Raw genomic sequence first — 27,001 nt, 5'->3', positions numbered from 1 at the left:
TCCTCTCCTGTGATACTGTGTGCTGCGCTGTGTATCTAATCCTCTCCTGTGTGATACTGTCTGCTGAGCTGTGTATCTAATCCTCTCCTGTGATACTGTCTGCTGAGCTGTGTATCTAATCCTCTCCTGTGTGATACTGTGTGCTGCGCTGTGTATCTAATCCTCTCCTGTGTGATACTGTCTGCTGAGCTGTGTATCTAATCCTCTCCTGTGTGATACTGTGTGCTGCGCTGTATGGTGTGAGCTCCTCTCTCCGGCCGCACAGACATCTTTTCCTCCCTGTATTATCTGTTCTCAGTCCCCATAATCAGCTCCTCACCTTCTGACATTATCTTCTCACATGACCTTCCCAACCCGGATGTAGTCATCATCCTTCTTGCGTCACTTCCGGATATGGTGCGACCGGGGGGCGCCATGTTTACTGAGGGCATCTGATCTCTGGTTGCGGATTGGTCGGCAGGACGGGGAAGTTGTAGTGATCGTTTCCACGTGTGAGAACCGGCCGGAACCATGGTGAGTACAGGCTGCGGGGTGATGTGATGCCCGTATACAGAGGTGTCCCATACATATAGAAGGGGGGCCTGTATATTTAGAGTTGTCCCTTTTATGTAGAGGATGTCCCCATATATAGAGGAGGGTCCCTGTCTGTCTGTGGGGTCTCTGTGTGTAGAGGGGGGTCCCGCATCTGTACAGGGGGTCTCCGTGTGTAGAGGGGGGTCCCGCGTCTGTACAGGGGGTCTCTGTGTGTAGAGGGGGGTCCCGCTTCTGTACAGGGGGTCTCTGTGTGTAGAGGGGGGTCCCGCATCTGTACAGGGGGTCTCCGTGTGTAGAGGGGGGTCCCGCGTCTGTACAGGGGGTCTCTGTGTGTAGAGGGGGGTCCCGCGTCTGTACAGGGGGTCTCTGTGTGTAGAGGGGGGGTCCCGCATCTGTACAGGGGGTCTCCGTGTGTAGAGGGGGGTCCCGCGTCTGTACAGGGGGTCTCTGTGTGTAGAGGGGGGTCCCGCTTCTGTACAGGGGGTCTCTGTGTGTAGAGGGGGGTCCCGCATCTGTACAGGGGGTCTCTGTGTGTAGAGGGGGGTCCCGCATCTGTACAGGGGGTCTCCGTGTGTAGAGGGGGGTCCCGCGTCTGTACAGGGGGTCTCTGTGTGTAGAGGGGGGTCCCGCTTCTGTACAGGGGGTCTCTGTGTGTAGAGGGGGGTCCCGCATCTGTACAGGGGGTCTCCGTGTGTAGAGGGGGGTCCCGCGTCTGTACAGGGGGTCTCTGTGTGTAGAGGGGGGTCCCGCGTCTGTACAGGGGGTCTCTGTGTGTAGAGGGGGGGTCCCGCATCTGTACAGGGGGTCTCCGTGTGTAGAGGGGGGTCCCGCGTCTGTACAGGGGGTCTCTGTGTGTAGAGGGGGGTCCCGCTTCTGTACAGGGGGTCTCTGTGTGTAGAGGGGGGTCCCGCATCTGTACAGGGGGTCTCTGTGTGTAGAGGGGGGTCCCGCATCTGTACAGGGGGTCTCCGTGTGTAGAGGGGGGTCCCGCGTCTGTACAGGGGATCTCTGTGTGTAGAGGGGGGTCCCGCTTCTGTACAGGGGGTCTCTGTGTGTAGAGGGGGGTCCCGTGTCTGTACAGGGGATCTCTGTGTGTAGAGGGGGGTCCCGCGTCTGTACAGGGGGTCTCTGTGTGTAGAGGGGGGTCCCGTGTCTGTACAGGGGGTCTCCGTGTGTAGAGGGGGGTCCCGCTTCTGTACAGGGGGTCTCCGTGTGTAGAGGGGTCTCCCGCGTCTGTACAGGGGGTTTCCCGCGTCTGTACAGGGGGTCTCCGTGTGTAGAGGGGGGTCCCGCTTCTGTACAGGGGATCTTTGTGTGTAGAGGGGGGGTCCCGTGTCTGTACAGGGGATCTCTGTGTGTAGAGGGGGGTCCCGTCTCTGTACAGGGGATCTCTGTGTGTAGAGGGGGGTCCCGCTTCTGTACAGGGGGTCTCTGTGTGTAGAGGGGGGGTCCCGCATCTGTACAGGGGGTCTCTGTGTGTAGAGGGGGGGTCCCGCATCTGTACAGGGGGTCTCCGTGTGTAGAGGGGGGTCCCGCATCTGTACAGGGGGTCTCCGTGTGTAGAGGGGGGTCCCGCATCTGTACAGGGGGTCTCCGTGTGTAGAGGGGGGTCCCGCGTCTGTACAGGGGGTCTCCGTGTGTAGAGGGGGGTCCCGCGTCTGTACAGGGGGTCTCCGTGTGTAGAGGGGGGTCCCGCGTCTGTACAGGGGGTCTCCGTGTGTAGAGGGGGGTCCTGCGTCTGTACAGGGGGTCTCCGTGTGTAGGGGGGGTCCCACGTCTGTACAGGGGGTCTCCGTGTGTAGAGGGGGGGTCCCACATCTGTACAAGGCGTCTCTATGCATGGAGGGTGCTCCCATGTCTATTCAGGGGGTCTCTGTGTGTAGAGGGGGGTCCCACGTCTGTTCAGGGGGTCTCCCTGTGTGGAGGGACGTCCCCGTCTGTAGAGGGTCGGGACTGCGCGGCCCCCGGTGTCCTCGTGTTACACAGATGTAGCAGAGCTGAGCTCACACTCCCGGATGTTGCCTCCTAAACCTGATCACATGATCTCCATTTTACATGAGCCCCCCATTACAAAAGTCTGGATTGGAGCCTCCCCGCTGCAGGGGCCCACAGTGGCCTGACAGGACCCCCCCTAACTACATAGATGTCGGCTCACCTTTCACCTCAGCATCTAAGTAGTTAAAACAGCGCTCGCTCCAGTCTCGGTGGTGTCACCCGATGAGGACGGAGCCTGCGGCGTACGTATATGATGGATGTTGGGGGGACGTTGCGCCCCGTACAGATGAGGCTGTTTGCGGAGCGTCGCTGCCCTGTGTGTCCATGGCTACTTCTCACTGGCTGAAACTGGGCCATTGCTCGGGTCTGTGCCATATTACAGGGGTCTTAGGAGATTGGACGGAGCGGTGGCCGAGCACGGTCCTCTCTGGTCTACACTGTGCTCCAGTCACAGTCCTCTCTGGTCTACACTATGCTCCAGTCACGGTCCTCTCTGGTCTATACTGTGCTCCAGTCACACTCCTCCTAGCCGCGCTCCTGCCCCGGTACTCCACATATTACACCGGTATCAGACTGGGCTTCCACTTAGCGGTGGCCATAATTGCCCCCACAGAGACCCCTCCTCACTCCGCTATGTATGTATACAGCCTGTACACGTTGAGGCGCCCAGTGACTAATCCTCCGTTGTCTGTAGCTGCGCAGGGAGGCTCGTCTACGCAGGGAGTACCTGTACCGGAAGGCCCAGGAGGCCAAACAGCACAGCATAGAAGACAAGAAGCAGCGACTAAAGCGAGCGCTCGAAGGTTAGTGCCACCGTGGTAGAGCTCAGACACGGAGCGTGCTGGATCCAGACACTCACCCCCCTCTATATCCACAGAAAACAGGCTCATCCCCACAGAGATCCGCAGAGAGGCCCTCACTCTCCAGAAACAGCTCGAGTTTGATGATGAAGGTGGTGAAGGTAAGAGCGGGGACTACAAGACCCAGCATGACCTGGTGTGCACACGTCTGCGTCGCATCATAACACAGATCTGTTGCCCTCACAGGAGTGTCCTCGCACATGGACGATGAGTATAAGTGGGCCGGCGTGGAGGATCCGAAGGTCATGATCACAACCTCAAGGGACCCGAGTTCACGACTCAAAATGTTTGCTAAGGTATCTGGCACAGGGCAGCGTACCCCGATTTGTGGAAACGGGGTACAACTCCCAAACTCAAAAAGACCACCACAACCCAACCCTGATGGCATCCATGGGTCACGTCTCCAAAATATCAGGACGTAATGTAGCAAGACGACCCCAAATATATACTTTCGTTTTATAAGACGCACCCCAAATTTAGGGGGAAAATGGGGTCCGTCTTAAAATCCAGTTACTTACCAATGGGAGAGGGGGGCCACAAGAGGCAGGGGCGGTGGTGGAGTCGGGTGATGCTGCGGGCGGTGCGGTGCCTGTACCAGATGCTGTAAGCCAGGGAACATCCAGAAACTGTCTGTGGTGCGGGCTTCAAAGAAATGGCGGCCGGAGTCGGCGTGTGCATAGATTTAGCTCTCCAGTCAATGAGAAGCCGAGATCTCATCTGTGCACGCGCCATTTTCCTTAATTTCGCTGCTGGGAGATCAGTGGGCCGGAGGCGGCGCATGCGCAAGTGAGATCTTAAGCCAAGAGCTCCATCTACACACGTGCCATTATTTGAAGCCCGCACCGCCATTTTCAGGATGGCCCCTGCCTCTTTGCCCGCAACGATCACCAGCACGGCGCCCCCAGCATTGCCCTGCCTCCTGTGACCATAATCCACCACCTTCCGGTAAGCTACATTCGGATAAGACGCACCCCTTATTTTCCTCCCAAATTTGTGGCAGGAAAAGTGCGCCTTATAATCCGAAAAATATAGTAATAAGATCCAAACACGCAACAGACTACAACTCCCAGCATGCCGTCAGGACGAGGCGCTATCGTGTGATCTTACACTCTTGTTGTTCTCTAGGAGTTAAAGTTGGTGTTCCCCAATGCTCAGCGCATGAACAGAGGCAAGCACGAGATGGGAGCGCTGGTCCGGGCCTGCAAAGCCAACGAGGTCACTGACCTGGTCATCGTCCACGAGCACAGAGGCATGCCGGGTGAGCAGGAGGACCCCATAACAGTGGCATCATACAGTGTTACTGCTGATATCGGTCACATATAGGTGGTCTGTGATTCTGGTAGGGATCATTATTATTATTATTATTATTATTATTATTATTATTATTATTATTATTATTATAGCGCCATCAATTCCATGGTGATTTACAAGTGAAAGGGGTGTACATAATAGGGACAAGTACAATAATCATAAACAGTACAAGACACAGACAGGTATAGGAGGAGAGAGGTCCCTGTCTGCGAGGGCTCACAGTCTACAGGAGGAGAGCGGACCCTGCCCGCGAGGCCTCACAGTCTACAGGAGGAGAGAGGTCCCTGCCCGCGAGGGCTCACAGTCTACAGGAGGAGAGAGGTCCCTGCCCGCGAGGTCTCACAGTCTACAGGAGGAGAGAGGTCCCTGCCCGCGAGGGCTCACAGTCTACAGGAGGAGAGAGGTCCCTGCCCGCGAGGGCTCACAGTCTACAGGAGGAGAGAGGTCCCTGCCCGCAAGGGCTTACAGTCTACAAGGGATGGGTGCGGATACAGTAAGTGAGGGTAGAGCTGATTGTGCGGCGCTGTATCAGACTGAGGGTTACGGCAGGTTGTAGGCTTGTCGGAAGAGGTGGGTCTTCAGGTTCCTTTTGAAGCTTGGCAAGGTAGGCGAGAGTCTATGTTGTGGCAGAGCATTCCAGAGTATGGGGGAAGCACGGGAGAAATCTTGGATGCGATGGTGGGAAGAGGAGAGGGGAGTAGAGAAGGAGATCTTGTGAGGATCGAAGGTTATGTGTAGGTAGGTACCGGGAGACTAGGTCACAGATGTAGGGAGGAGACAGGTTGTGGATGGCTTTGTAGGTCATGGTTAGTGTTTTGAACTGGAGTTGTTGGGCAATGGGAAGCCAGTGAAGGGAGTGGCAGAGAGGAGAGGTCGGCAGTAGCGGGGAGACAGGTGGATTCGCCGGGCAGCATAGTTCAGAATAGATTGTAGGGGTGCGACACTGTTAGAAGGGAGGCCACAGAGCAGGAGGTTGCAATAATCCAGACGGGAGATAAGGGCATGTACTAGGGTTTTTGCAGCTTCTTGGGAAAGGAATGCACGGATCCGGGAAATATTTTTGAGTTTGAGGCGGCAGGAGGTGAAGAGGGCTTGGATGTGTGGCTTGAAAGAGAGATCAGAGTCTAGGGTTACTCCCAGGCAGCGAGCGCGTGGGATCGGGGAGAGTGGGCAGCCATTGACATTGATAGATATGTCAGGTGGGGGAGTTAAGTGAGGAGGAGGAAAGACAATGAATTCTGTTTTGTCCATGTTCAGTTTTAGGAATCGAGCAGAGAAGGAGGATGAAATAGCAGACAGACATTGTGGGATTCTGGTTAGTAGAGAGGTAATGTCAGGTCCAGAGAGGTAGATCTGTGTGTCATCGGCATAGAGATGATACTGGAAGCGGTGGGCCTCTATGAGCTGTCCCAGGCCGAAGGTGTAAATGGAGAACAGCAGGGGTCCAAGAACTGAGCCTTGGGGGACCCCGAGAGATAGGGGGCGAGATGAGGAAGTGGTGTGAGAGTGGGAGACGCTGAAAGTTCGGTCGGTTAGGTATGAGGAGATCCAAGATAGGGCCAAGTCTGTGATGCCCAGAGATGAGAGAATCTGTAGTAGGAGGGAATGGTCTACTGTGTCGCAGGCAGAGGACAGGTCTAGGAGGAGGACGACAGAGCAGTGTCGCTTGGCTTTGGCGGTTAGTAGGTCATTAGTGACTTTGGTTAGGGCAGTTTCAGTGGAATGATGGGGTCGGAAGCCAGATTGGATTGTAACTGGTCAAAGAGGGAGCAGGAGGAGAGGTATGAGGACAATTCCAGATGGACATGCTGTTCCAGTAGTTTTGAGGCGTAGGGGAGAAGGGATATGGGGCGATAGTTTGACACAGAGGAAGGGTCAAGGGAGGGCTTTTTGAGGATGGGTGTGATTGAGGCATGTTTAAAGCATGAGGGGAATACACCAGTTATTAGTGATAGGTTGAAGAGATGGGTTAGGGCTGGGATGAGGACTGCGGTGATGTTGGGGATGAGGTGCGATGGGAGCGGGTCCAGTGCACAGGTGGTTAGATGTGATCTTGAGAGTAGAGTGATCATTGTGATCTGTAAAGGTCAGTGCAGCTGGAAAAGTGGGCTTATCTGCCTGATGTAAACTGCTCCCTAGCCTCATTCCACAGACGTGAGACACGAGCCCACCTTTCTCTGCAGTAATCTAGCGAACATGTTGTACGCTCATATCTTCCCCTTCAGTCCTGCGCTGTCGGCTAATGGACACCCCAGGACCACGTTCCAGTGGCGGGGATTTGCCATAGGAATACCCCTTTAAGGACACCCATTCTCCGGGCTAGCAGAGAGCAGCAGTGAAGAACATTTTACCTTGGAGGACTGGGCACGGCTGTACATTACACAGGCGTCTATTGATTGCAATGAAAGTGGTGTAATACTTAGTGTGGCCTCTAGAAGCTGCTGCAGGGAAATGACACATTTGCTGCTGAGCTCTCCCAGATTGTAGGTGATCACTGATCTCTCTGGTGGAATCCACACTACCAGTGATCGGGGGTGGCTGCTGCTTTCACACTACGGTTTTTAGCACGCCTCATGAACGCTTTTTTGCTGCAAAAGCGAATCCTGTTTTTCTAAAGAGAAAAGCAAGTGCTATTTTACAGGATCCTGTCACTTGAAGTTTATGGGCGGGTATTGGAGTCATGTGATCGGGAGTGAGGGGAACTGATCGTGACACTGGAAATTCAGACGCAGCTGGGGGCAAAAGAGAGAGGAGAGAGGAAGAAAAGAGGAGGAGGAGAGAGAAAGAGAGGAGGAGAGAGAGAGGAAGAAAAGAGGAGGAGGAGGGAGAGGAGAAGAGGAGGAGAGAGAGGAGAAGAGGAGGAGAGAGAAAGAGAAGAGGAGGAGAGAGAAAGAGAGGAGGAGGAGGAGGAGAGAGAAAGAGAGGAGGAGGAGAGAGGAAGAAAAGAGGAGGAGGGGGAGGAGGAGGAGGAGAGAGTAAGAAAAGAGGAGGAGGAGGAGAGAGTAAGAAAAGAGGAGGAGGAGGAGAGAGTAAGAAAAGAGGAGGAGGAGAGAGTAAGAAAAGAGGAGGAGGAGAGAGTAAGAAAAGAGGAGGAGGAGGAGAGAGTAAGAAAAGAGGAGGAGGAGGAGAGAGTAAGAAAAGAGGAGGAGGAGGAGAGAGGAAGAAAAGAGGAGGAGGAGGAGAGAGGAAGAAAAGAGGAGGAGGAGGAGAGAGGAAGAAAAGAGGAGGAGGAGGAGAGAGGAAGAAAAGAGGAGGAGGAGGAGAGAGGAAGAAAAGAGGAGGAGGAGGAGAGAGGAAGAAAAGAGGAGGAGGAGGAGAGAGGAAGAAAAGAGGAGGAGGAGGAGAGAGGAAGAAAAGAGGAGGAGGAGGAGAGAGGAAGAAAAGAGGAGGAGGAGAGAGGAAGAAAAGAGGAGGAGGAGGAGGAGAGGAAGAAAAGAGGAGGAGGAGGAGAGAGGAAGAAAAGAGGAGGAGGAGAGAGGAAAAGAGGAGGAGGAGGAGAGAGGAAAAGAGGAGGAGGAGAGAGGAAAGCAGGGAGGAGAGGGGAGAGGAGAGGAGGAGAGGGGAGCGGAGAGAGAGAGACTGTGATCACGCCAGGCTGGTTTCCGGCCAAACAGGATCCTGTCTATCAGTATAGCACCGTTCACATGCGTTTGCTGTATAGTCAGGATCCAGCGATTTTGCAGTATTTGGACGCAGCTCAAAAACACTACAAGGAGCGTTTTTGAATAAAGTTAAAAAACTGCAAGTCGCTGGATCCTCATAACGCACGGAAACGCAAGTGAACGCATGTTGTCGCAAGTCCATTGCAAATGCATTGAAATGAAAACGCATTTGCACTGGATCCGTTTTTGCGTTAAAAACCGTTCAGGACGCATGTTAAAAAAAACGTAGTGTGAAAGCCGCTAACAAAAACAAAGCAGACCCCAAAACTATGTATGATTAGATTGTACTCGCTGATCAGATCACAAATACAGTTTGGTACATTGCAGAGCAGGGCGGGGACCGTGCGTCTCGGGTGACTACTCTGAGGCACGTTCCCGGTGGCTTCTCTGTGCCTCTGATCCTATTGGCTGTTGGGTCGTGTGTCTGTATATGGAGAGATCAGTCAGTCGTGGACTGAGAGAAGCCGTCACGGATCAGCCCCGGTTTGGTCAGTCTGTGGTCGGCCCTTTCACGTGAAGTCTTATAATGCTGCCAGACGCCCCTCCCAGGACCCGAGCAGCGTGAATCAGATGACGAGTTCCCTTTAAGTATCTGGATCTCTGCTGCACATGCGTGTATCGGGCGCAGTAACTCACACATCATTTCCTGTTCTTTAGACGGGCTGATCGTCTGCCATCTTCCGTTTGGGCCGACCGCATATTTCACCCTCTGTAACGTGGTAATGAGGCACGATATTCCGGACCTGGGCACGATGTCGGAGGCGTACCCACACCTCGTCTTCCACAACTTCACCTCGCGGCTTGGACAGCGGGTGAGACCGGCTTCCTGGACCACCACATACATCAGTCGTTACTTTTCTAAACCTTTCCTTTCCTGCCTCCAGGTGTCCAATATCATGAAGTATTTATTCCCTGTGCCCAAGGATGACAGCAGGCGAGTGATAACTTTTGCAAATCAAGAGGACTACATTTCCTTCCGGTACGTGCTGTGGACCAGGGCTGGGTGATCAGCACCCACTGTGCCGGGGTCCTCCATAATAACCGCTGCTTCTTCCTGCAGGCACCACGTCTACAAGAAGACCGATCACCGCAATATTGAGTTGTCTGAGGTTGGGCCTCGGTTTGAGATGAAATGTGAGTAACAGTGAAAGATTTTTGCCAGGATCCGATTATCTCTTGTAGGATGAGCAGTGGTCTGCCATCCGCGGGTCTCAGGCTGGACAGAGTAGAGCCTGCCCGGTCCTGCGCACTATAAATGGTACAGACTGATCATTGCCATTAGTGAGGGGCTGTGATCTGGGCCCACGTCTTCAGCTTCGTAGGCTAGTTTCACACTTGCGTTGTTTTCCTTCAGTCACAATCCACTGTTTTGGAAAAGAGCGGAATCCGTTAACTGATTCCGCTGCTTCCCATAGACTTGTATGGACGACGGATTGCGACTGATGGACCTGTGTTGCTTCCGCTGGCCGACGCTGCGTTGCTTCCGCCGGGCAAAAGGAACGCAGCATATAACGTTTATTGAGCGGCGGAATCCTTTATTTTTCACTGCACATGCTCATCTTTTTTTTTTTAATCACAGAAACTTTGTTTTGTCTCTCGATGGCCAAACGATCAGCTGATCGCCCGGCAGCCGGCTTTTGAGAGCGCTCAGCTGATCGCCCGGCAGCCGGCTTTTGAGAGCGCTCAGCTGATCGCCCGGCAGCCGGCTTTTGAGAGCGCTCAGCTGATCGCCCGGCAGCCGGCTTTTGAGAGCGCTCAGCTGATCGCCCGGCTTTTGAGAGCGCTCAGCTGATCGCCCGGCTTTTGAGAGCGCTCAGCTGATCGCCCGGCTTTTGAGAGCGCTCAGCTGATCGCCCGGCTTTTGAGAGCGCTCAGCTGATCGCCCGGCTTTTGAGAGCGCTCAGCTGATCGCCCGGCTTTTGAGAGCGCTCAGCTGATCGCCCGGCTTTTGAGAGCGCTCAGCTGATCGCCCGGCTTTTGAGAGCGCTCAGCTGATCGCCCGGCTTTTGAGAGCGCTCAGCTGATCGCCCGGCTTTTGAGAGCGCTCAGCTGATCGCCCGGCTTTTGAGAGCGCTCAGCTGATCGCCCGGCTTTTGAGAGCGCTCAGCTGATCGCCCGGCTTTTGAGAGCGCTCAGCTGATCGCCCGGCTTTTGAGAGCGCTCAGCTGATCGCCCGGCTTTTGAGAGCGCTCAGCTGATCGCCCGGCTTTTGAGAGCGCTCAGCTGATCGCCCGGCTTTTGAGAGCGCTCAGCTGATCGCCCGGCTTTTGAGAGCGCTCAGCTGATCGCCCGGCTTTTGAGAGCGCTCAGCTGATCGCCCGGCTTTTGAGAGCGCTCAGCTGATCGCCCGGCTTTTGAGAGCGCTCAGCTGATCGCCCGGCTTTTGAGAGCGCTCAGCTGATCGCCCGGCTTTTGAGAGCGCTCAGCTGATCGCCCGGCTTTTGAGAGCGCTCAGCTGATCGCCCGGCTTTTGAGAGCGCTCAGCTGATCGCCCGGCTTTTGAGAGCGCTCAGCTGATCGCCCGGCTTTTGAGAGCGCTCAGCTGATCGCCCGGCTTTTGAGAGCGCTCAGCTGATCGCCCGGCTTTTGAGAGCGCTCAGCTGATCGCCCGGCTTTTGAGAGCGCTCAGCTGATCGCCCGGCTTTTGAGAGCGCTCAGCTGATCGCCCGGCTTTTGAGAGCGCTCAGCTGATCGCCCGGCTTTTGAGAGCGCTCAGCTGATCGCCCGGCTTTTGAGAGCGCTCAGCTGATCGCCCGGCTTTTGAGAGCGCTCAGCTGATCGCCCGGCAGCCGGCTTTTGAGAGCGCTCAGCTGATCGCCCGGCGCCCGGCTTTTGAGAGCGCTCAGCTGATCGCCCGGCGCCCGGCTTTTGAGAGCGCTCAGCTGATTGCCCGGCTTTTGAGAGCGCTCAGCTGATTGCCCGGCTTTTGAGAGCGCTCAGCTGATTGCCCGGCTTTTGAGAGCGCTCAGCTGATCGCCCGGCAGCCGGCTTTTGAGAGCGCTCAGCTGATTGCCCGGCTTTTGAGAGCGCTCAGCTGATTGCCCGGCTTTTGAGAGCGCTCAGCTGATTGCCCGGCTTTTGAGAGCGCTCAGCTGATTGCCCGGCTTTTGAGAGCGCTCAGCTGATTGCCCGGCTTTTGAGAGCGCTCAGCTGATTGCCCGGCTTTTGAGAGCGCTCAGCTGATTGCCCGGCTTTCTTTGTCGCTCCATTGGGAGACCCAGACAATTGGGTGTATAGCTATTGCCTCTGGAGGCCACACAAAGTATTACACTTAAAAGTGTAAGGCCCCTCCCCTTCTGGCTATACACCCCCAGTGGGATCACTGGCTCACCAGTTTTGTGCTTTGTGCGAAGGAGGCAACACATCCACGCATAGCTCCACTTTTTAGTCAGCAGCAGCTGCTGACTATGTCGGATGGAAGAAAAGAGGACACATATAGTGTCCCCAGCATGCTCCCTTCTCACCCCACTGTATGTCGGAGGTGTTTGTAAGGTTGAGGTACCCATTGCGGGTACGGCGGCAGGAGCCCACATGCTGATTCCTTCCCCATCCCTTTTTACAGGGCTCTGGGTGAAGTGGGATTTACCGGTCTCCAGGCACTGAGACCGTGCTCCATCTACAGCCCCTGGAGAAGATGCTGGATGGAGCGGAGTACATCAGGGACATGGCCCTGCTTCCTCAAGGTACTCTGTGTCCCCGTGCATTTGGCGCTCACACCGCAGCATGCTGGGTGTTGTAGTGCGCCGGGGGACATCAGCGCTGCGGCGCCTGTGCCATGGCCTCATTCAGCTTTGCTGAAGCAGGCTCACTTATGGGAATTGGTCGCGCCGGCCGCTGGGACTGCGGCGCGGCTGGCACTTGTAGTGCGCCGGGGACTTCAGCGCGGCCTGCGCTTTTACGGCGGCCGCGCTGATAACTAGAGTCCCCGGCTTTTGCGGCCTGCTTCCGTTCGTTCCCGCCCCCAGACCTGCCAGTCAGGAGAGGGGCGGGACGCTGGCCACTTCCAGGAATCGGTCGCGCCGGCCGCTGGCAGCGGCGCGGCTGGCACTTGTGGTGCGCCGGGGACTTCAGCGCGGCCCGCGCTTTTACGGCGGCCGCGCTGATAACTAGAGTCCCCGGCTTTTGCGGCCTGCTTCCGTTCGTTCCCGCCCCCAGACCTGCCAGTCAGGAGAGGAGCGGGACGCTGGCCACTTCTATGATTCGGTCGCGCCGGCCGCTGGAACTGCGGCGCGGCTGGCACTTGTGGTGCGCCGGGGACTTCAGCGCGGCCCGCGCTTTTACGGCGGCCGCGCTGTTAACTCGAGTCCCCGGCTTCTGGGCCTAGTCTCCCTTCGTTACCGCCCACAGCCCTGACAGTCAGGGTAGGGGCGTGACGCTGCATAGAGCAGAGCTGAGAGCTGGAGTATGTTTTGCATACTCCACCCCTCTCACTGTGTGCACTGTGAATCCGGATTCCCGCACTTTCTCAGGCACGCCCACGGCTTCCTTCTCTACAAGGACACCGGCAGCCATTAGTGTCAGTTTCTGTACGATACAGAGGCAAGTGTGGAAGACCCTGGCATTCTGATAGTCACACAATCGCTGTAACAGGCGTTAAGCAGCACCTGTGGTGCTAACCCCACTAGTGCAGAAGTGCACTTATAGATATGCTTGTACTATATACATTGCACTGTTTGGTCGCACGTTGTATATACCCTCCTGGATTATGCGGAGGAGTTATCAGCATATTCTCTGTGTAAAACAAAGGTGCAGAACCACATGTTTTTCTATACAGCTGGTACAGCATGTACGGCTATACGGCCGGCAGGTACATAGGCTCCCATTGTATGCACTAATGGCCAGGGGATGAGGACGGTGTCTGCAGTATTTACTGACAGTTTTTCTGAGACTATGGCTATGATACTAGAAGCCTAGCAGTCCGGACATGTCTCTCACAATATGGGCACTGTTGAGTCATTGATCCATGGCCCCCCTCAGTGTGAATAACTAACAGCTCCGGGAATGTCACACGCATCCCAGAGTCACGGCTCTGCACGGACGTCAGTCCCAGACAGCCTAAGTGGGCTCGCTATGAGCGGCCTCGGTTTCATCAGGGTCCTAACAGAAGGACTCGCTGTGTAATGAGGCGGAAGTAGCGGCTCAGGATTCTGATCCTGAGACCGCTCTCAATCTGGATACACCTGATTGTGACGCCATAGTAAATAATCTTATAGCGTCCATCTATAGAATGTGGGTTATTTCTCACAGCTCCTCCAGTGGAGGAGTCAGCTTCACGTATTTTTCTGGACCACTCTGCCTTCAGAGAGGCAGTCCAGGAACACCACGCTTATCCAGATATGCGCTTCTCCAAACGGCTTAGGATACACGTTATCCCTGTCCCCTGACTTGGTCAAGGACTGGACCCAATGTCCCGAGCGGCATCCTCCAATCTCCAGGCTTGTAGCTAGATCCATAGTTGCAGTGGGAGATGGAACTGCAAACTCAAAGATGCCACTGACAGACAGATGGATCTCTGGTCGAAAGCCATCTATGAGGCTGTCGGCGCACCGTTGGCTCCGGCATTCTCTCCCTTGGGGCACTCCAAGCTATTTCAGCTTGTCTTACACAGATTGACACGGTTACACGTACATCTGTGCCGCAGGTGGCATCCTTAACCTCTCAAATGTCTGCATTTGTTTCTTACGCGATTCAGGTTGTCCTGGACTCTGCGAACCGTGCGGCGGTAGCCTCCGCTACTCCGTGTTTTTAAGCAGAGCCTGGTCTGCTCGTTAAGTGAATGGAAGGCAGATTCTGCTTCCAAAAAAGGTTGCCTAACCAGTTGCCTTTTTCTGCTGACCGACTGTTTGGTGAGCGTTGGATGTAACCATCAAACAGTCCAGGGGTAAGGATTCATCCTTTCCTCAGCCCGGACACAACAAACCCCAACAGAGCAAGAGGCAGTCGGGGTTTTCGGCCTTTTCGAGGCTCGGGCAGGTCCCATTTTTCCTCGTCCAATGTGGACTCAAAAGGATCAGAGGAGCTAAGATTCTTAGCGGGCTCAGTCTCGCCCAAAAAAGCGACAGTCTGAAAACCCGCTTCCAAGGCGGCTTCCTCATGACTTGCGGCCTCGGTCGGTAGCAGGCTCTCCCGCCTTGGCGATATTTAGCTGCCATAGGTCAATGACCATTGAGTGTGAGACATTCTGTCTCACGGGTACAGGATAGAGCTCACTTCTCGTCCTCCAACTCGATTCTTCAGAATTTCTCCACCTCCCGGCCGGGCCGCTGCTCTCTGCAAACAGGGTGCACTCTATAGGCAGAAAGAGTGATGACCCCCGTTCCTCTTCAGGAACAAGGTCACGGTTTTTACCCCAAATTCTTGGCGGTACCTATAACAACGGGCCGTTCCGTCCCGTTCTGGATCTAAAAATGCTCAGCAAGCTCGTGGACACCAGGCGGTTCCGGATGGAATCCCTCCGCCATGTCATCGCCTCAAGGTCCCAAGGATATTTCCTAGCATTATTAGGCATCAAGGATGCTTATCCACACGTGCCGATTGATCCAGAGCACTAGCGTTTCTACGCTTCGTTATAGGAGACGAACACCCTCTGTTCGTAGCTCTACCTTCCGGCTAGCGACAGTCCAACTGGTCTTCGCCAAGGTCAGGGCAGCAGTAGTCACAGTCCTGCACTCTCAGGGTCACTCTGTGGTCCCGTATTTAGACGATCTACTTGTCAAGGCACTCTCTTAGGAAACATGCCAACACTGCCCGAACGTTGCGCTGGAGACTCTCTAGAGTTTTGGGTGGATCATCAACTTTTTAAAGTCAGATCCGACCCCGACCCTATCGATAACATATCTAGGCATAGAGTTTCTTACTCTCTCAGCGATAGTGAAGCTGCCGCTAGACAAACAGCATTCACTACGGGCTGCAAGCTCTTCTTTAAGAACCAGTCGCACACATTGAGACGCCTCATGCACTTCCTACGTAAGATGGTAGCAATGGAGGCAGTTCCTTTCGCGCAGTTTTACTGCGTCCACTACAATGGGACATTCTCCGCCAATGGGACGAGGAGTCGACGTCCCTCAACAGAGTCGTCGTTCTTTCTCAGGCGGCCAAGGAATCTCTACGGTGGTGGCTTCTTCTCACCTCTTGGTCAAAAAGAAGGTCCTTCCTATCCCCGTCCTGGGCGATAGTTACGACAGACGCGAGTCTATCAGGGTGGGGAGCAGTTTTTCTCCACTACAGCGCTCAGGGTACGTGGACTCAGCAAGAGTCCACTCTTCAGATCAATGTTCTTGAACACAGAGCAGTGTATCTTGCCCTACAATCCTTCCAACAGCGGCTGGAAAGCAAGCATATCCGACTTCAGTCGGACAGCTCCACAGCGGTGGCATACATCAACCACCAAGGAAGAACGCGCAACCGGCAAGCCTTCCAGGAAGTCCGGCAGGTTCTGATGTGGGTGGAAGACACGGCATCCACCATATCCACAATTCACATCCCAAGTGTGGAAACTAGGAAGCTGACTTCCTAAGTCGCTGAGGTGTGGCCGAAAGAGTATGGTCTCCTCACCCGGACGGGTTTCAGGAGATCTGGCGCCGCTGACAGAGGCCGGACGTCGATCTAATGGCGTCACGGCACAACAACAATGTGCCAGCTTCATGGCACGGTTTCACAATCATCGAGCTCTGGCGGCAAACGCCTTAGTTCAGCATTGGTCGCAGTTCCAGCTACCTTAGGTGCCACCTCTGGCATTGTTGCCCAGAGTACTGCGCTAGATCAAGACCGACTGCGGCCGCGCCATCCTCGTCGCTACAAATTGGCCGAGGATGTTGTGGTACTCGGTTCTGTGGTGCCTCACGGTAGGCTAACCGGGGGCACTACCAGACCAATCAGACTGGCTGTCTCAAGGGCCATTCTTCCATTTGAATTCTACGGCCCTCAACCGGATGGTGTGGCATTGAGTCCTGGAACCTAGTGTCGTCAGGATTACCTCAGGACGTGGTTGCCACCATGAGACAGGCTAGCATACCAACGTCCGCCAAGATTGACCACAGGACGTGGAAGATGTTCTTATCTCGGTGCTCGGCGCAGGGTGTTTCTCCCTGGCCGGTTGCATCGTCTATGTTTCCTTCCTTCCTGCAATCTAGGTAGGAAAATGGGTTGTCGCTCAGTTCCCTTTAGGGACAAGTCTCAGCGCTATCTGTATTTTTTCAGAAACGACGACTTCCTCAGGTACGCACGTTCCTACGGGGAGTTTGTCTTCTCAGCACTCCGTACAAGCGGCCGTTAGAGCCCTGAGATCTGAACAAGGTTCTAATTGCTCTCCAGATGCCGCCTTTCGAGCCTTTGAAGGATGTCTCCCTTCCCGTTTTTCACGGGAAGTGGCCTTCTAGTAACGGTCTCGTCTCTTAGGAGAGTTTCCGAGCTAGCAACGCTCTCATACAAACTCCCTTCCTGGTCCTTCACCAGGACAGGGTAGTTCTGCGTCCGGTTCCGGAATTTCTCCCTAAGGTGGTATCCCATTTTCATATCAATCAGGATATCACCTCACCTTCTTTGTGTCCTCGTCCAGTCCATCAATTTCAGAAAGATTTGCATCTGTTGGTTCTGGTGAGAGCACTCAGGTTCTACTTCCCGCATGGCGCTCCTGCGCCACCCGGATGCACTCTTTGTCCTTGTCGCTGGTCGGCGTAAACAGTCGCAAGCTTCCAGATCCACCCTTGCTCGGGGGCTCGAGGAACCAATTCTTGAAACCTACAGTTCTACTGGGCTTCTGGTTCTCTCAAGGCCGAAGGCCCATTCTACCAGAGCCGTGGGTGCATCCTGGGCATTACGGCACCAGGCTACGGCTCAGCAGGTGTGTCAGGCACCCACCTGGTCGAGTCTACTTACTTTTACCAAGCATTATCAGATGCATACCTACGCTTCGGCAGACGCCAGCCTAGGTAGATAAGTCATTCAGGCGGCGGTTGGCCACCTGTAGGAGAGGGCCGTTTGACGGCCCTATCATGAGGTATTCTTTTACCCACCCAGGGATTGCTTTTGGACATCCCAATTGTCTGGGTCTCCCAATGGAGCGACAAAGAAGAAGGGAATTTTGTTTACTTACCGTAAATTCCTTTTCTTCTAGCTCCAATTGGGAGACCCAGCACCCGCCCTGTTTTCTCGGGGTTTTTCTGTTTATTCGGGTACACATGTTGTTCATGTGGTATGGTTCAGTTCTCCGATGTTTCCTCGGATTGAATTGGTCTTTAAACCAGTTATTGGCTTTCCTCCTTCTTGCTTTGGCACTAAAACTGGTGAGCCAGTGATCCCACTGGGGGTGTATAGCCAGAAGGGGAGGGGCCTTACACTTTTAAGTGTAATACTTTGTGTGGCCTCCAGAGGCAATAGCTATACACCCAATTGTCTGGGTCTCCCAATTGGAGCTAGAAGAAAAGGAATTTACGGTAAGTAAACAAAATTCCCTTCTTTGAGAGCGCTCAGCTGATTGCCCGGCTTTTGAGAGCGCTCAGCTGATTGCCCGGCTTTTGAGAGCGCTCAGCTGATTGCCCGGCTTTTGAGAGCGCTCAGCTGATTGCCCGGCTTTTGAGAGCGCTCAGCTGATTGCCCGGCTTTTGAGAGCGCTCAGCTGATTGCCCGGCTTTTGAGAGCGCTCAGCTGATTGCCCGGCTTTTGAGAGCGCTCAGCTGATTGCCCGGCTTTTGAGAGCGCTCAGCTGATTGCCCGGCTTTTGAGAGCGCTCAGCTGATTGCCCGGCTTTTGAGAGCGCTCAGCTGATTGCCCGGCTTTTGAGAGCGCTCAGCTGATTGCCCGGCTTTTGAGAGCGCTCAGCTGATTGCCCGGCTTTTGAGAGCGCTCAGCTGATCGCCCGGCTTTTGAGAGCGCTCAGCTGATCGCCCGGCAGCCGGGTGATCAGCTGATCGTTCACAATAGTCTGCCGCCGGTTTCCCAACGTGGTTTCTGACAAATGGATGGTCCAATTTCATCATTTGTGTATATTGTACGCCCATTTTCATCTTTTTTTTATCTGACATTTTTGACCCAAACTACTTAAAATAGTACATGGGATTCAAGAATTTTGCACAAAGCAAAAAAACTGCAACTCTTTAGTGGGAAATGTAACATTACGGGTAACACACGGGTACAATCTGATGTCATCACCCCTCCCCCTTCCTTTCCAAATGACTTGGTGGGATGAGAAGTATTATCACTGTTCAAACAAATATGTTGTAATATGATTTTATGTTCTAATAAAAATTTAATGTTTAAAAAAAAAAAAGTCACACAAAACAATTGCCAAAATAACTGGTGTATATAAAATCACTCGGGAGGGGGGAGGGGGGGGGGCTGGAGTGGGGTTAAGACAAATTTTTCCAACCATTTAAAGAAGGGAATTTTGTTACTTACCGTAAATTCCTTTTCTTCTAGCTCCTATTGGGAGACCCAGACGATTGGGTGTATAGCTACTGCCTCCGGAGGCCACACAAAGCATTACACTAAAAAGTGTAAGGCCCCTCCCCTTCTGGCTATACACCCCCAGTGGGATCACTGGCTCACCAGTTTTAGTGCAAAAGCAAGAAGGAGGAAAGCCAAGAACTGGTTTAAACAAATTCACTCCGAAGTAACGTCGGAGAACTGAAAACCGTTCAACATGAACAACATGTGTACCCGAAAAACAACCAAAAATCCCGAAGGACAACAGGGCGGGTGCTGGGTCTCCCAATAGGAGCTAGAAGAAAAGGAATTTACGGTAAGTAACAAAATTCCCTTCTTCTTCGGCGCTCCATTGGGAGACCCAGACGATTGGGACGTCCAAAAGCTGTCCCTGGGTGGGTAAACAATACCTCATGTAAGAGCTGCGAAGACAGCCCTCCCCTACGGGGAGGCAACTGCCGCCTGCAGGACTTTTCTACCTAGGCTGGCGTCCGCCGAAGCATAGGTATGCACCTGATAATGCTTGGTGAAAGTGTGCAGACTCGACCAGGTAGCTGCCTGGCACACCTGTTGAGCCGTAGCCTGGTGTCGTAATGCCCAGGACGCACCCACGGCTCTGGTAGAATGGGCCTTCAGCCCTGATGGAACCGGAAGCCCAGCAGAACGGTAGGCTTCAAGAATTGGTTCCTTGATCCATCGAGCCAGGGTGGCCTTAGAAGCCTGCGACCCTTTGCGCTTACCAGCGACAAGGACAAAGAGTGCATCCGAACGGCGCAGGGGCGCCGTGCGGGAAATGTAGATTCTGAGTGCTCTCACCAGATCTAACAAATGTAAATCCTTCTCATACCGATGAACTGCATGAGGACAAAACGAAGGCAAAGAGATATCCTGATTAAGATGAAAAGAGGATACCACCTTTGGGAGAAACTCCTGAATGGGGCGCAGCACTACCTTGTCCTGGTGGAAAACCAGGAAGGGAGCCTTGGATGACAGCGCTGCTAGCTCAGACACTCTCCGAAGAGATGTGATCGCTACCAGAAAAGCCACTTTCTGTGAGAGTGTAGAAAGTGAAACCTCCCTCAGAGGCTCGAAGGGCGGCTTCTGGAGGGCAACTAGTACCCTGTTCAGATCCCATGGATCTAACGGCCGCTTGTACGGGGGTACGATATGACAAACCCCCTGCAGGAACGTGCGCACCTTAGGAAGTCGTGCTAGACGCTTCTGAAAAAAGACGGATAGCGCCGAGACTTGCCCTTTAAGGGAACCGAGCGACAAACCTTTTTCTAACCCAGATTGCAGGAAAGAAAGAAGGGTAGGCAAAGCAAATGGCCAGGGAGACACTCCCTGAGCAGAGCACCAGGATAAGAATATCTTCCACGTTCTGTGGTAGATCTTAGCGGACGTGGGGTTCCTAGCCTGTCTCATGGTGGCAACGACCCCTTGGGATAATCCTGAAGACGCTAGGATCCAGGACTCAATGGCCACACAGTCAGGTTCAGGGCCGCAGAATTCCGATGGAAAAACGGCCCTTGGGACAGTAAGTCTGGTCGGTCTGGTAGTGCCCACGGTTGGCCGACCGTGAGATGCCACAGATCCGGATACCACGCCCTCCTTGGCCAGTCTGGGGCGACGAGTATGACGCGGCTGCAGTCGGATCTGATCTTGCGTAGCACTCTGGGCAAGAGTGCCAGAGGTGGAAACACATAAGGGAGCCGGAACTGCGACCAATCTTGCACTAAGGCGTCTGCCGCCAGAGCTCTGTGATCGCGAGACCGTGCCATGAAGGTTGGGACCTTGTTGTTGTGCCGGGACGCCATTAGGTCGACGTCCGGCCTTCCCCAGCGGCGACAGATTTCCTGAAACACGTCCGGGTGAAGGGACCATTCCCCTGCGTCCATGCCCTGGCGACTGAGGAAGTCTGCTTCCCAGTTTTCTACGCCCGGGATGTGAACTGCGGATATGGTGGAGGCCGTGGCTTCCACCCACATCAGAATCCGCCGGACTTCCTGGAAGGCTTGCCGACTGCGTGTCCCCCCTTGGTGGTTGATGTATGCCACCGCTGTGGAGTTGTCCGACTGAATTCGGATCTGCCTCCCTTCCAGCCACTGTTGGAAGGCTAGTAGGGCAAGATACACTGCCCTGATCTCCAGAACATTGATCTGAAGGGTGGACTCCTGCTGAGTCCACGTACCCTGAGCCCTGTGGTGGAGAAAAACTGCTCCCCACCCTGACAGGCTCGCGTCTGTCGTGACCACCGCCCAGGACGGTGGTAGGAAGGATCTTCCCTGTGATAATGAGTTGGGAAGAAGCCACCACTGCAGAGAGTCTTTGGCCGTCTGGGAAAGGGAGACTTTCCTGTCTAGGGATGTTGACTTCCCGTCCCATTGGCGGAGAATGTCCCATTGAAGTGGGCGCAGATGAAACTGCGCAAACGGAACCGCCTCCATTGCCGCCACCATCTTCCCAAGGAAGTGCATGAGGCGTCTTAAGGAGTGCGACTGACCTTGAAGGAGAGTCTGCACCCCAGTCTGTAGTGACCGCTGCTTGTCCAGCGGAAGCTTCACTATCGCTGAGAGAGTATGAAACTCCATGCCAAGATACGTTAGTGATTGTGTCGGTGACAGATTTGACTTTGAGAAGTTGATGATCCACCCGAACGTCTGGAGAGTCTCCAGCGCAACATTCAGGCTGAGTTGGCATGCCTCTTGAGAGGGTGCTTTGACAAGTAGATCGTCCAAGTAAGGGATCACAGAGTGTCCCTGAGAGTGCAAGACTGCTACCACTGCCGCCATAACCTTGGTGAACACCCGTGGGGCTGTCGCCAGACCATTGAGGCAACGACTGAGCGGAGGGATTCCATCCGGAACCGCCTGGCGTTCACATGCTTGTTGAGCAATTTTAGGTCCAGAACAGGACGGAATGAGCCGTCCTTTTTTGGCACCACAAAGAGATTGGAGTAAAAACCTTGTCCTTGTTCCCGAAGAGGAACAGGAACCACCACTCCTTCTGCTCTTAGAGAATTCACCGCCTGCAGAAGGGCATCTGCTCGGTCGGGATGTGGGGAAGTTCTGAAGAACCGAGGCGGAGGACGAGAACTGAACTCTATCCTGTACCCGTGAGACAAAATGTCTGTTACCCACCGGTCTTTGACCTGTGGCAGCCAAATGTCGCAAAAGCGGGAGAGCCTGCCACCGACCGAGGATGCGGAGGGAGGCGGCTGAAAGTCATGAGGCAGCCGGCTTGGAAGCGGTACCTCCGGGTGCTTTCTTGGGGCGTGAGTGAGCCCACCAGGAATCAGAGCTCCTTTGCTCTTTCTGAGTCCCTTTGGACGAGGAGAATTGGGGCTTGCCCGAGCCTCGAAAGGACCGAAACTTTGACTGCCACTTCCTCTGTTGAGGTTTGCTTGATCTGGGCTGGGGTAAGGAAGAGTCCTTACCTTTGGACTGTTTAATGATTTCTGCCAATTGCTCACCAAACAGTCTGTCTCCAGATAATGGCAAGCTGGTTAAACATTTTTTAGAAGCAGAATCTGCTTTCCATTCTTTTAACCACAAGGCTCTGCGCAAAACTACAGAGTTGGCGGATGCCATTGAGGTACGGCTCGTAGAGTCCAGTACCGCATTGATAGCGTAAGTCGCAAACGCAGTCATTTGCGTAGTTAAGGACGCCACTTGCGGCACTGCTGGACGTATGATAGAGTCCACCTGTGCCAGACCAGCGGAAATAGCTTGGAGCGCCCACACGGCCGCGAATGCTGGAGCAAAAGACGCGCCAATAGCTTCATAGACAGATTTCAACCAAAGGTCCATCTGTCTGTCATTGGCATCTTTAAAGGGAACCTGTCATCAGGAATTTGGCTTTCAACCTAAACGTTTCCCCCTCTGCAGCTCGTGGGCTGCATTCTAGGAAGGTTTTTGTACTTTTTGTGCCCCTTTTTAAACCAAAATAAACACTTTATAAACTTGTACCTTTCTGTTTGAAAATCTTGTTAATTTTCCATGGGGGCGGGCCGTGTGGCGTCCGTTGCTGTAGCTTACGCCGTCCCCCATGCTCCAAATCATGCCTCATAACGCCGCCCACTGCGCCGAGGTCCCGTGCACGCCGGGACACCTAGTGACGTGGTCGCAGGCACGAGAGTATGGGCGGCGCTGTGATTGCATCGCAAGTGCGCGCCCATACTCTCGTGTGCGCGCTCTCCCCTCTGTACGTCGCTCAGATCCTCTGCTTCTCCTGTGCTCCGCTCCTCCCATCTATTTCCTGCTGCCGGGTACGATGGGAAGGAGGTGACGTCGGGCCGGCGCAGAACGCTGGAGGCAGTGGGGGAGAGCGCGCACACGAGAGTATGGGCGCGCACTTGCGATGCATTCACAGCGCCGCCCATACTCTCGTGCCTGCGACCACGTCACTAGGTGTCCCGGCGTGCACGGGACCTCGGCGCAGTGGGCGGCGTTATGAGGCATGATTTGGAGCATGGGGGACGGCGTAAGCTACAGCAACGGACGCCACACGGCCCGCCCCCATGGAAAATTAACAAGATTTTCAAACAGAAAGGTACAAGTTTATAAAGTGTTTATTTTGGTTTAAAAAGGGGCACAAAAAGTACAAAAACCTTCCTAGAATGCAGCCCACGAGCTGCAGAGGGGGAAACGTTTAGGTTGAAAGCCAAATTCCTGATGACAGGTTCCCTTTAAGTGAAGCCCCGTCTTCCACTGCAACTATGGATCTAGCCGCAAGCCTGGATATTGGAGGGTCCACTTTTGGACACTGGGTCCAGCGTTTGACCACGTCAGGGGGAAAGGGATAACGTGTATCCTTAAGACGTTTGGAAAAGCGCTTGTCCGGATAAGCATTGTGTTTCTGGATTGATTCTCTGAAGTCAGAGTGGTCCAGAAAAGTACTTGATTTACGCTTGGGATACAGGAAATGGAATTTCTCCTGCTGGGCAGCTGCCTCCTCTGCTGAAGGGGCTGGGGGAGAAATATCCAACAGCCTATTGATGGCCGCTACGAGGTCATTTACCATGGCGTCACCATCTGGCGTATCCAAATTGAGTGCGGTGTCAGGACTAGACTCCTGATCACCCACCTCTGTCTCATCATATAGAGACTCTTCTCGCTGAGACCCTGACCCGCGTGATGACGTGGAGGGTCTCTCCCAGCGAGCTCGCTTAGGCGGCCTGGGACTGTCATCGGAGTCCGAGCCCCCAGCCTGTGATGCCTGGGACCCCCTTGAAGTACGGATTAGTTCCAACTGAGGGGGACCGGGGAGCATAGACACAGCAGTGTGCATGGTCTGCGCAACTGGCCTGGACTGCAAGGTCTCCAGGATTTTTGTCATAGTCACAGACATTTTATCAGCAAAGACTGCAAATTCTGTCCCCGTCACCGGGGCAGGGTTCACAGGCGACTCTGCCTGGGCTACTACCACCCTAGGCTCTGGCTGACGAAGTGCCACTGGGACTGAACATTGCACACAATGGGAGTCGTTGGAGCCTGCCGGTAGATTAGCCCCACATGCTGTACAAGCAGTGTATACAGCCCGTGCCTTGGCACCCTTGCGTTTTGTGGATGACATGTTGTTGTCTCCTCAGAGCAATACAGGGTATACAGCCAAGAAGCGACCGTCCAGTGTAGTATATATATATATATATCTGGTACAGTAAAAAGTACACCAATATAACACTGTGGCACAAGTGGGGCCAGCACGAATGTGCTGCTTACCGCCCGCTAAACGCGGGTGTGTGGTCGCCAGAAATCCCTAGTCTGAGTCTCCCAGAGCCTGTGTCCTTCCTCCAGCCAGACTGCATGCAGGAATGGCTGCCGGCGTCCTGTGGAGGGGGGGGCGGGCCCTGGGCGTATACAGACAAAGAGCGGGAAGCCTGCGTCCCACTGTGCCTAGTGAGAGGGCTGGAGCATGTAAATAAGGCTCCAGCCCTCGGCGCTGACGATTGTACAGCGTCTCTCCCTTACCCTGATTGACAGGGTGGGGGCGGGAACAAAGCGGAGCTAGGCCGCAAAAGCCGGGGACTAGAGTTAGAAACGCCGCCGCCGTAAAAGCGCGGTCGGCGCGTCCCCGGCGCACTACAAGTCTCAGCTGCGCCGCCGCTCCAGGGGCGGTCGGCGCGGCAGTCCCCCAACACAACAAAATCCCCCAGTAATCTGTAGGGACTATAACCCCAGCGCGCAGCGCTTCAGTCCCCGGCACACTAGCACACCCAGCAAGCCTGGCGTGTGCGTGCCTGCCATACGGGGACACAGAGTACCTTAATGTTGCAGGGCCTTGTCCCTGAACGGTACCTCGCTCGTCATCCAGCAGGTTCTATGGGTCTGTGGATGGAGCCCGGCCTCAGGGCTTGGTGGCCGGAAAGATCCCACTTCCTCAGAGCCCCTCAGGGGGATGGGGAAGGAAAACAGCATGTGGGCTCCAGCCTCCGTACCCGCAATGGGTACCTCAACCTTACAAACCACAAGTGGGGTAAGAAGGGAGCATGCTGGGGGCCCTGTATGGGCCCTCTTTTCTTCCATCCGACATAGTCAGCAGCTACTGCTGACTAAACAGTGGAGCTATGCGTGGATGTCTGACCTCCTTCGCACAAAGCAGAAAACTGGTGAGCCAGTGATCCCACTGGGGGTGTATAGCCAGAAGGGGAGGGGCCTTACACTTTTTAGTGTAATGCTTTGTGTGGCCTCCGGAGGCAGTAGCTATACACCCAATCGTCTGGGTCTCCCAATGGAGCGCCGAAGAAAGTTTAATTTCATGACTTTGTGTAAGACGTCTGCAGAAGCCGCAATGACAGTAACAATCTGAAAAGAAACCTTAAGGCCCTGTGCGCACTAGACATTGACTTTTCCTTAGGGAAAATCCGGTCCCCTTGAAAGAATCCCGCACCTGCGCTAAAAAACGCACCAAAACCGCAACGAAATCCGCATGCTGTTTTTCCGCAGGTTGTTCCCTACGGAGTTTTACCATTATCTATGGCAAAAACTGCAGGTGCCTGCGGAAAAGAAGTGACATGCACATTAATTCCACAGGTATAAAAAAACACATTTTTTTTTTTTTTTAAAACCCATAGGTTTTGCTGGGGAAAGACTGTAGCAATGTTAAAAACATTTTCTGCAGCAAATCTGTGGTAAAAGCCGCAGCGTGTGCACAGGGCCTTAAAAAGCAGCAAATAGTTTGATGAATTTGTCGCAAACCACTGTCACTAAGGGAAGAGTCGGACGGGGATGGCAGGCTTGGACTGGCCGCCGGCTCTCCCCACCCGAGCACAACGGCCTCATGCTCCTCTATGCAGCAGTCACTCTTTGGTGGGGAGAGCCGCCGGCCAGTCCAAGCATTGCAATCCCCGTCCGAGTTATAAGATCGTCCGACTCTTCACAGATTAAAGCTTTGTGCCCACGGGACTCTGTACCAGTGGATTTTGCTGCTGAAAACCTGCGGATTTATCTGGATTTTCTAGATAAATCCGGAGGTTTTAGCAAGTACAGACACTCCCCATGTTATCCTATGGGACATGGGGAGTGCTGTGTCCATGCTGCGGTATGTGCGGCTGCAGAATATGCTGCAGATGTCCTGCAGCCGCACATAACTACATGTCATGCGTCTCCACTATGGAGATAGAGGTCGGGACGTCCGTGGGTAAGTCACATGAATGTCCGCAGGTTTCCCGCAGATATTTCGCTGGAATCCCGTAGGTATGGATAGCTGCGGATTCCGGGGATCAGCTGCGGGAAACCTGCGGATATATCCGCGAGTACAGTGTCCCGGGGCCACATAGCCTAAGAGGTTTTCATGTAGAAACCCCTGTGAAATGCTGTGATGTATCAGGGCCCCAGCGTCAGCGCTCCGTACTTATCACCGGCTGTTACTCTTTGCAGTGTACATGATAAAGCTGGGCACCCTGGAGAATGAGGGCACGGCAGAGGTGGAGTGGCGCTGGCATCCATACACCAACACCGCTAAGAAGAGGAAATATCTCACCAATGAATAGTATTTGTGTGTTACCTGTAAATAAAGATCTTTATATAAGGACGGGACGTGGAGAATCTCTTCAATGTAACTTATTTTAATGAGTGTAAACTGTAACCTACAGAGAACAAGTAACTGAATAACCACTAATAACTGCTAATAACCACTAATAACTGCTAATAACCACTAATAACTGCTAATAACCACTAATAACTGCTAATAACCACTAATAACTGCTAATAACTACTA

The 27,001-nt window shown here is 54.0% G+C and overlaps 2 protein-coding genes across 2 annotated transcripts in view; one reads left to right on the top strand and one right to left on the bottom strand.

The window, feature by feature from the left end:
* The window catches only part of LOC142251618 (vacuolar ATPase assembly protein VMA22-like), a 39,364-nt gene extending 38,919 nt beyond the window's left edge, over positions 1-445 (bottom strand). Inside the window, exon 1 of the mRNA XM_075324587.1 lies at positions 320-445. Within this exon, the coding sequence (XP_075180702.1) occupies positions 320-431 (112 nt within the window). The 5' untranslated portion in view covers positions 432-445. The remainder of the gene's footprint in view (positions 1-319) is intronic.
* On the top strand, positions 430-26,815 carry LOC142251625 (U3 small nucleolar ribonucleoprotein IMP4). The gene is made up of 9 exons (XM_075324595.1): positions 430-513; positions 3,224-3,332; positions 3,407-3,490; positions 3,576-3,685; positions 4,515-4,647; positions 9,020-9,174; positions 9,247-9,341; positions 9,423-9,496; positions 26,662-26,815. Exons 1-9 carry the CDS (start codon positions 511-513, stop codon positions 26,772-26,774), a joined length of 876 nt encoding a protein of 291 aa, XP_075180710.1. The 5' UTR covers positions 430-510; the 3' UTR covers positions 26,775-26,815.
* The last annotated feature ends 186 nt before the right edge of the window (positions 26,816-27,001 follow it).

Source organism: Anomaloglossus baeobatrachus, chromosome 9 (genome assembly GCF_048569485.1).
Source record: "Anomaloglossus baeobatrachus isolate aAnoBae1 chromosome 9, aAnoBae1.hap1, whole genome shotgun sequence".
Taxonomy (NCBI): Eukaryota; Metazoa; Chordata; class Amphibia; order Anura; family Aromobatidae; genus Anomaloglossus; species Anomaloglossus baeobatrachus.
The sequence above is the reverse complement of the archived record's forward strand: the minus strand, read 5'-3'. Positions and strand labels throughout refer to the sequence as shown.

Excerpts from the sequence above, each read along its gene's own strand:
- LOC142251625 (XM_075324595.1), top strand. Across the intron at positions 4,648-9,019 it reads CGAGCACAGAGGCATGCCGG|ACGGGCTGATCGTCTGCCAT; the intron begins GTGAGCAGGAGG and ends CCTGTTCTTTAG. Across the intron at positions 9,342-9,422 it reads GAGGACTACATTTCCTTCCG|GCACCACGTCTACAAGAAGA; the intron begins GTACGTGCTGTG and ends TTCTTCCTGCAG.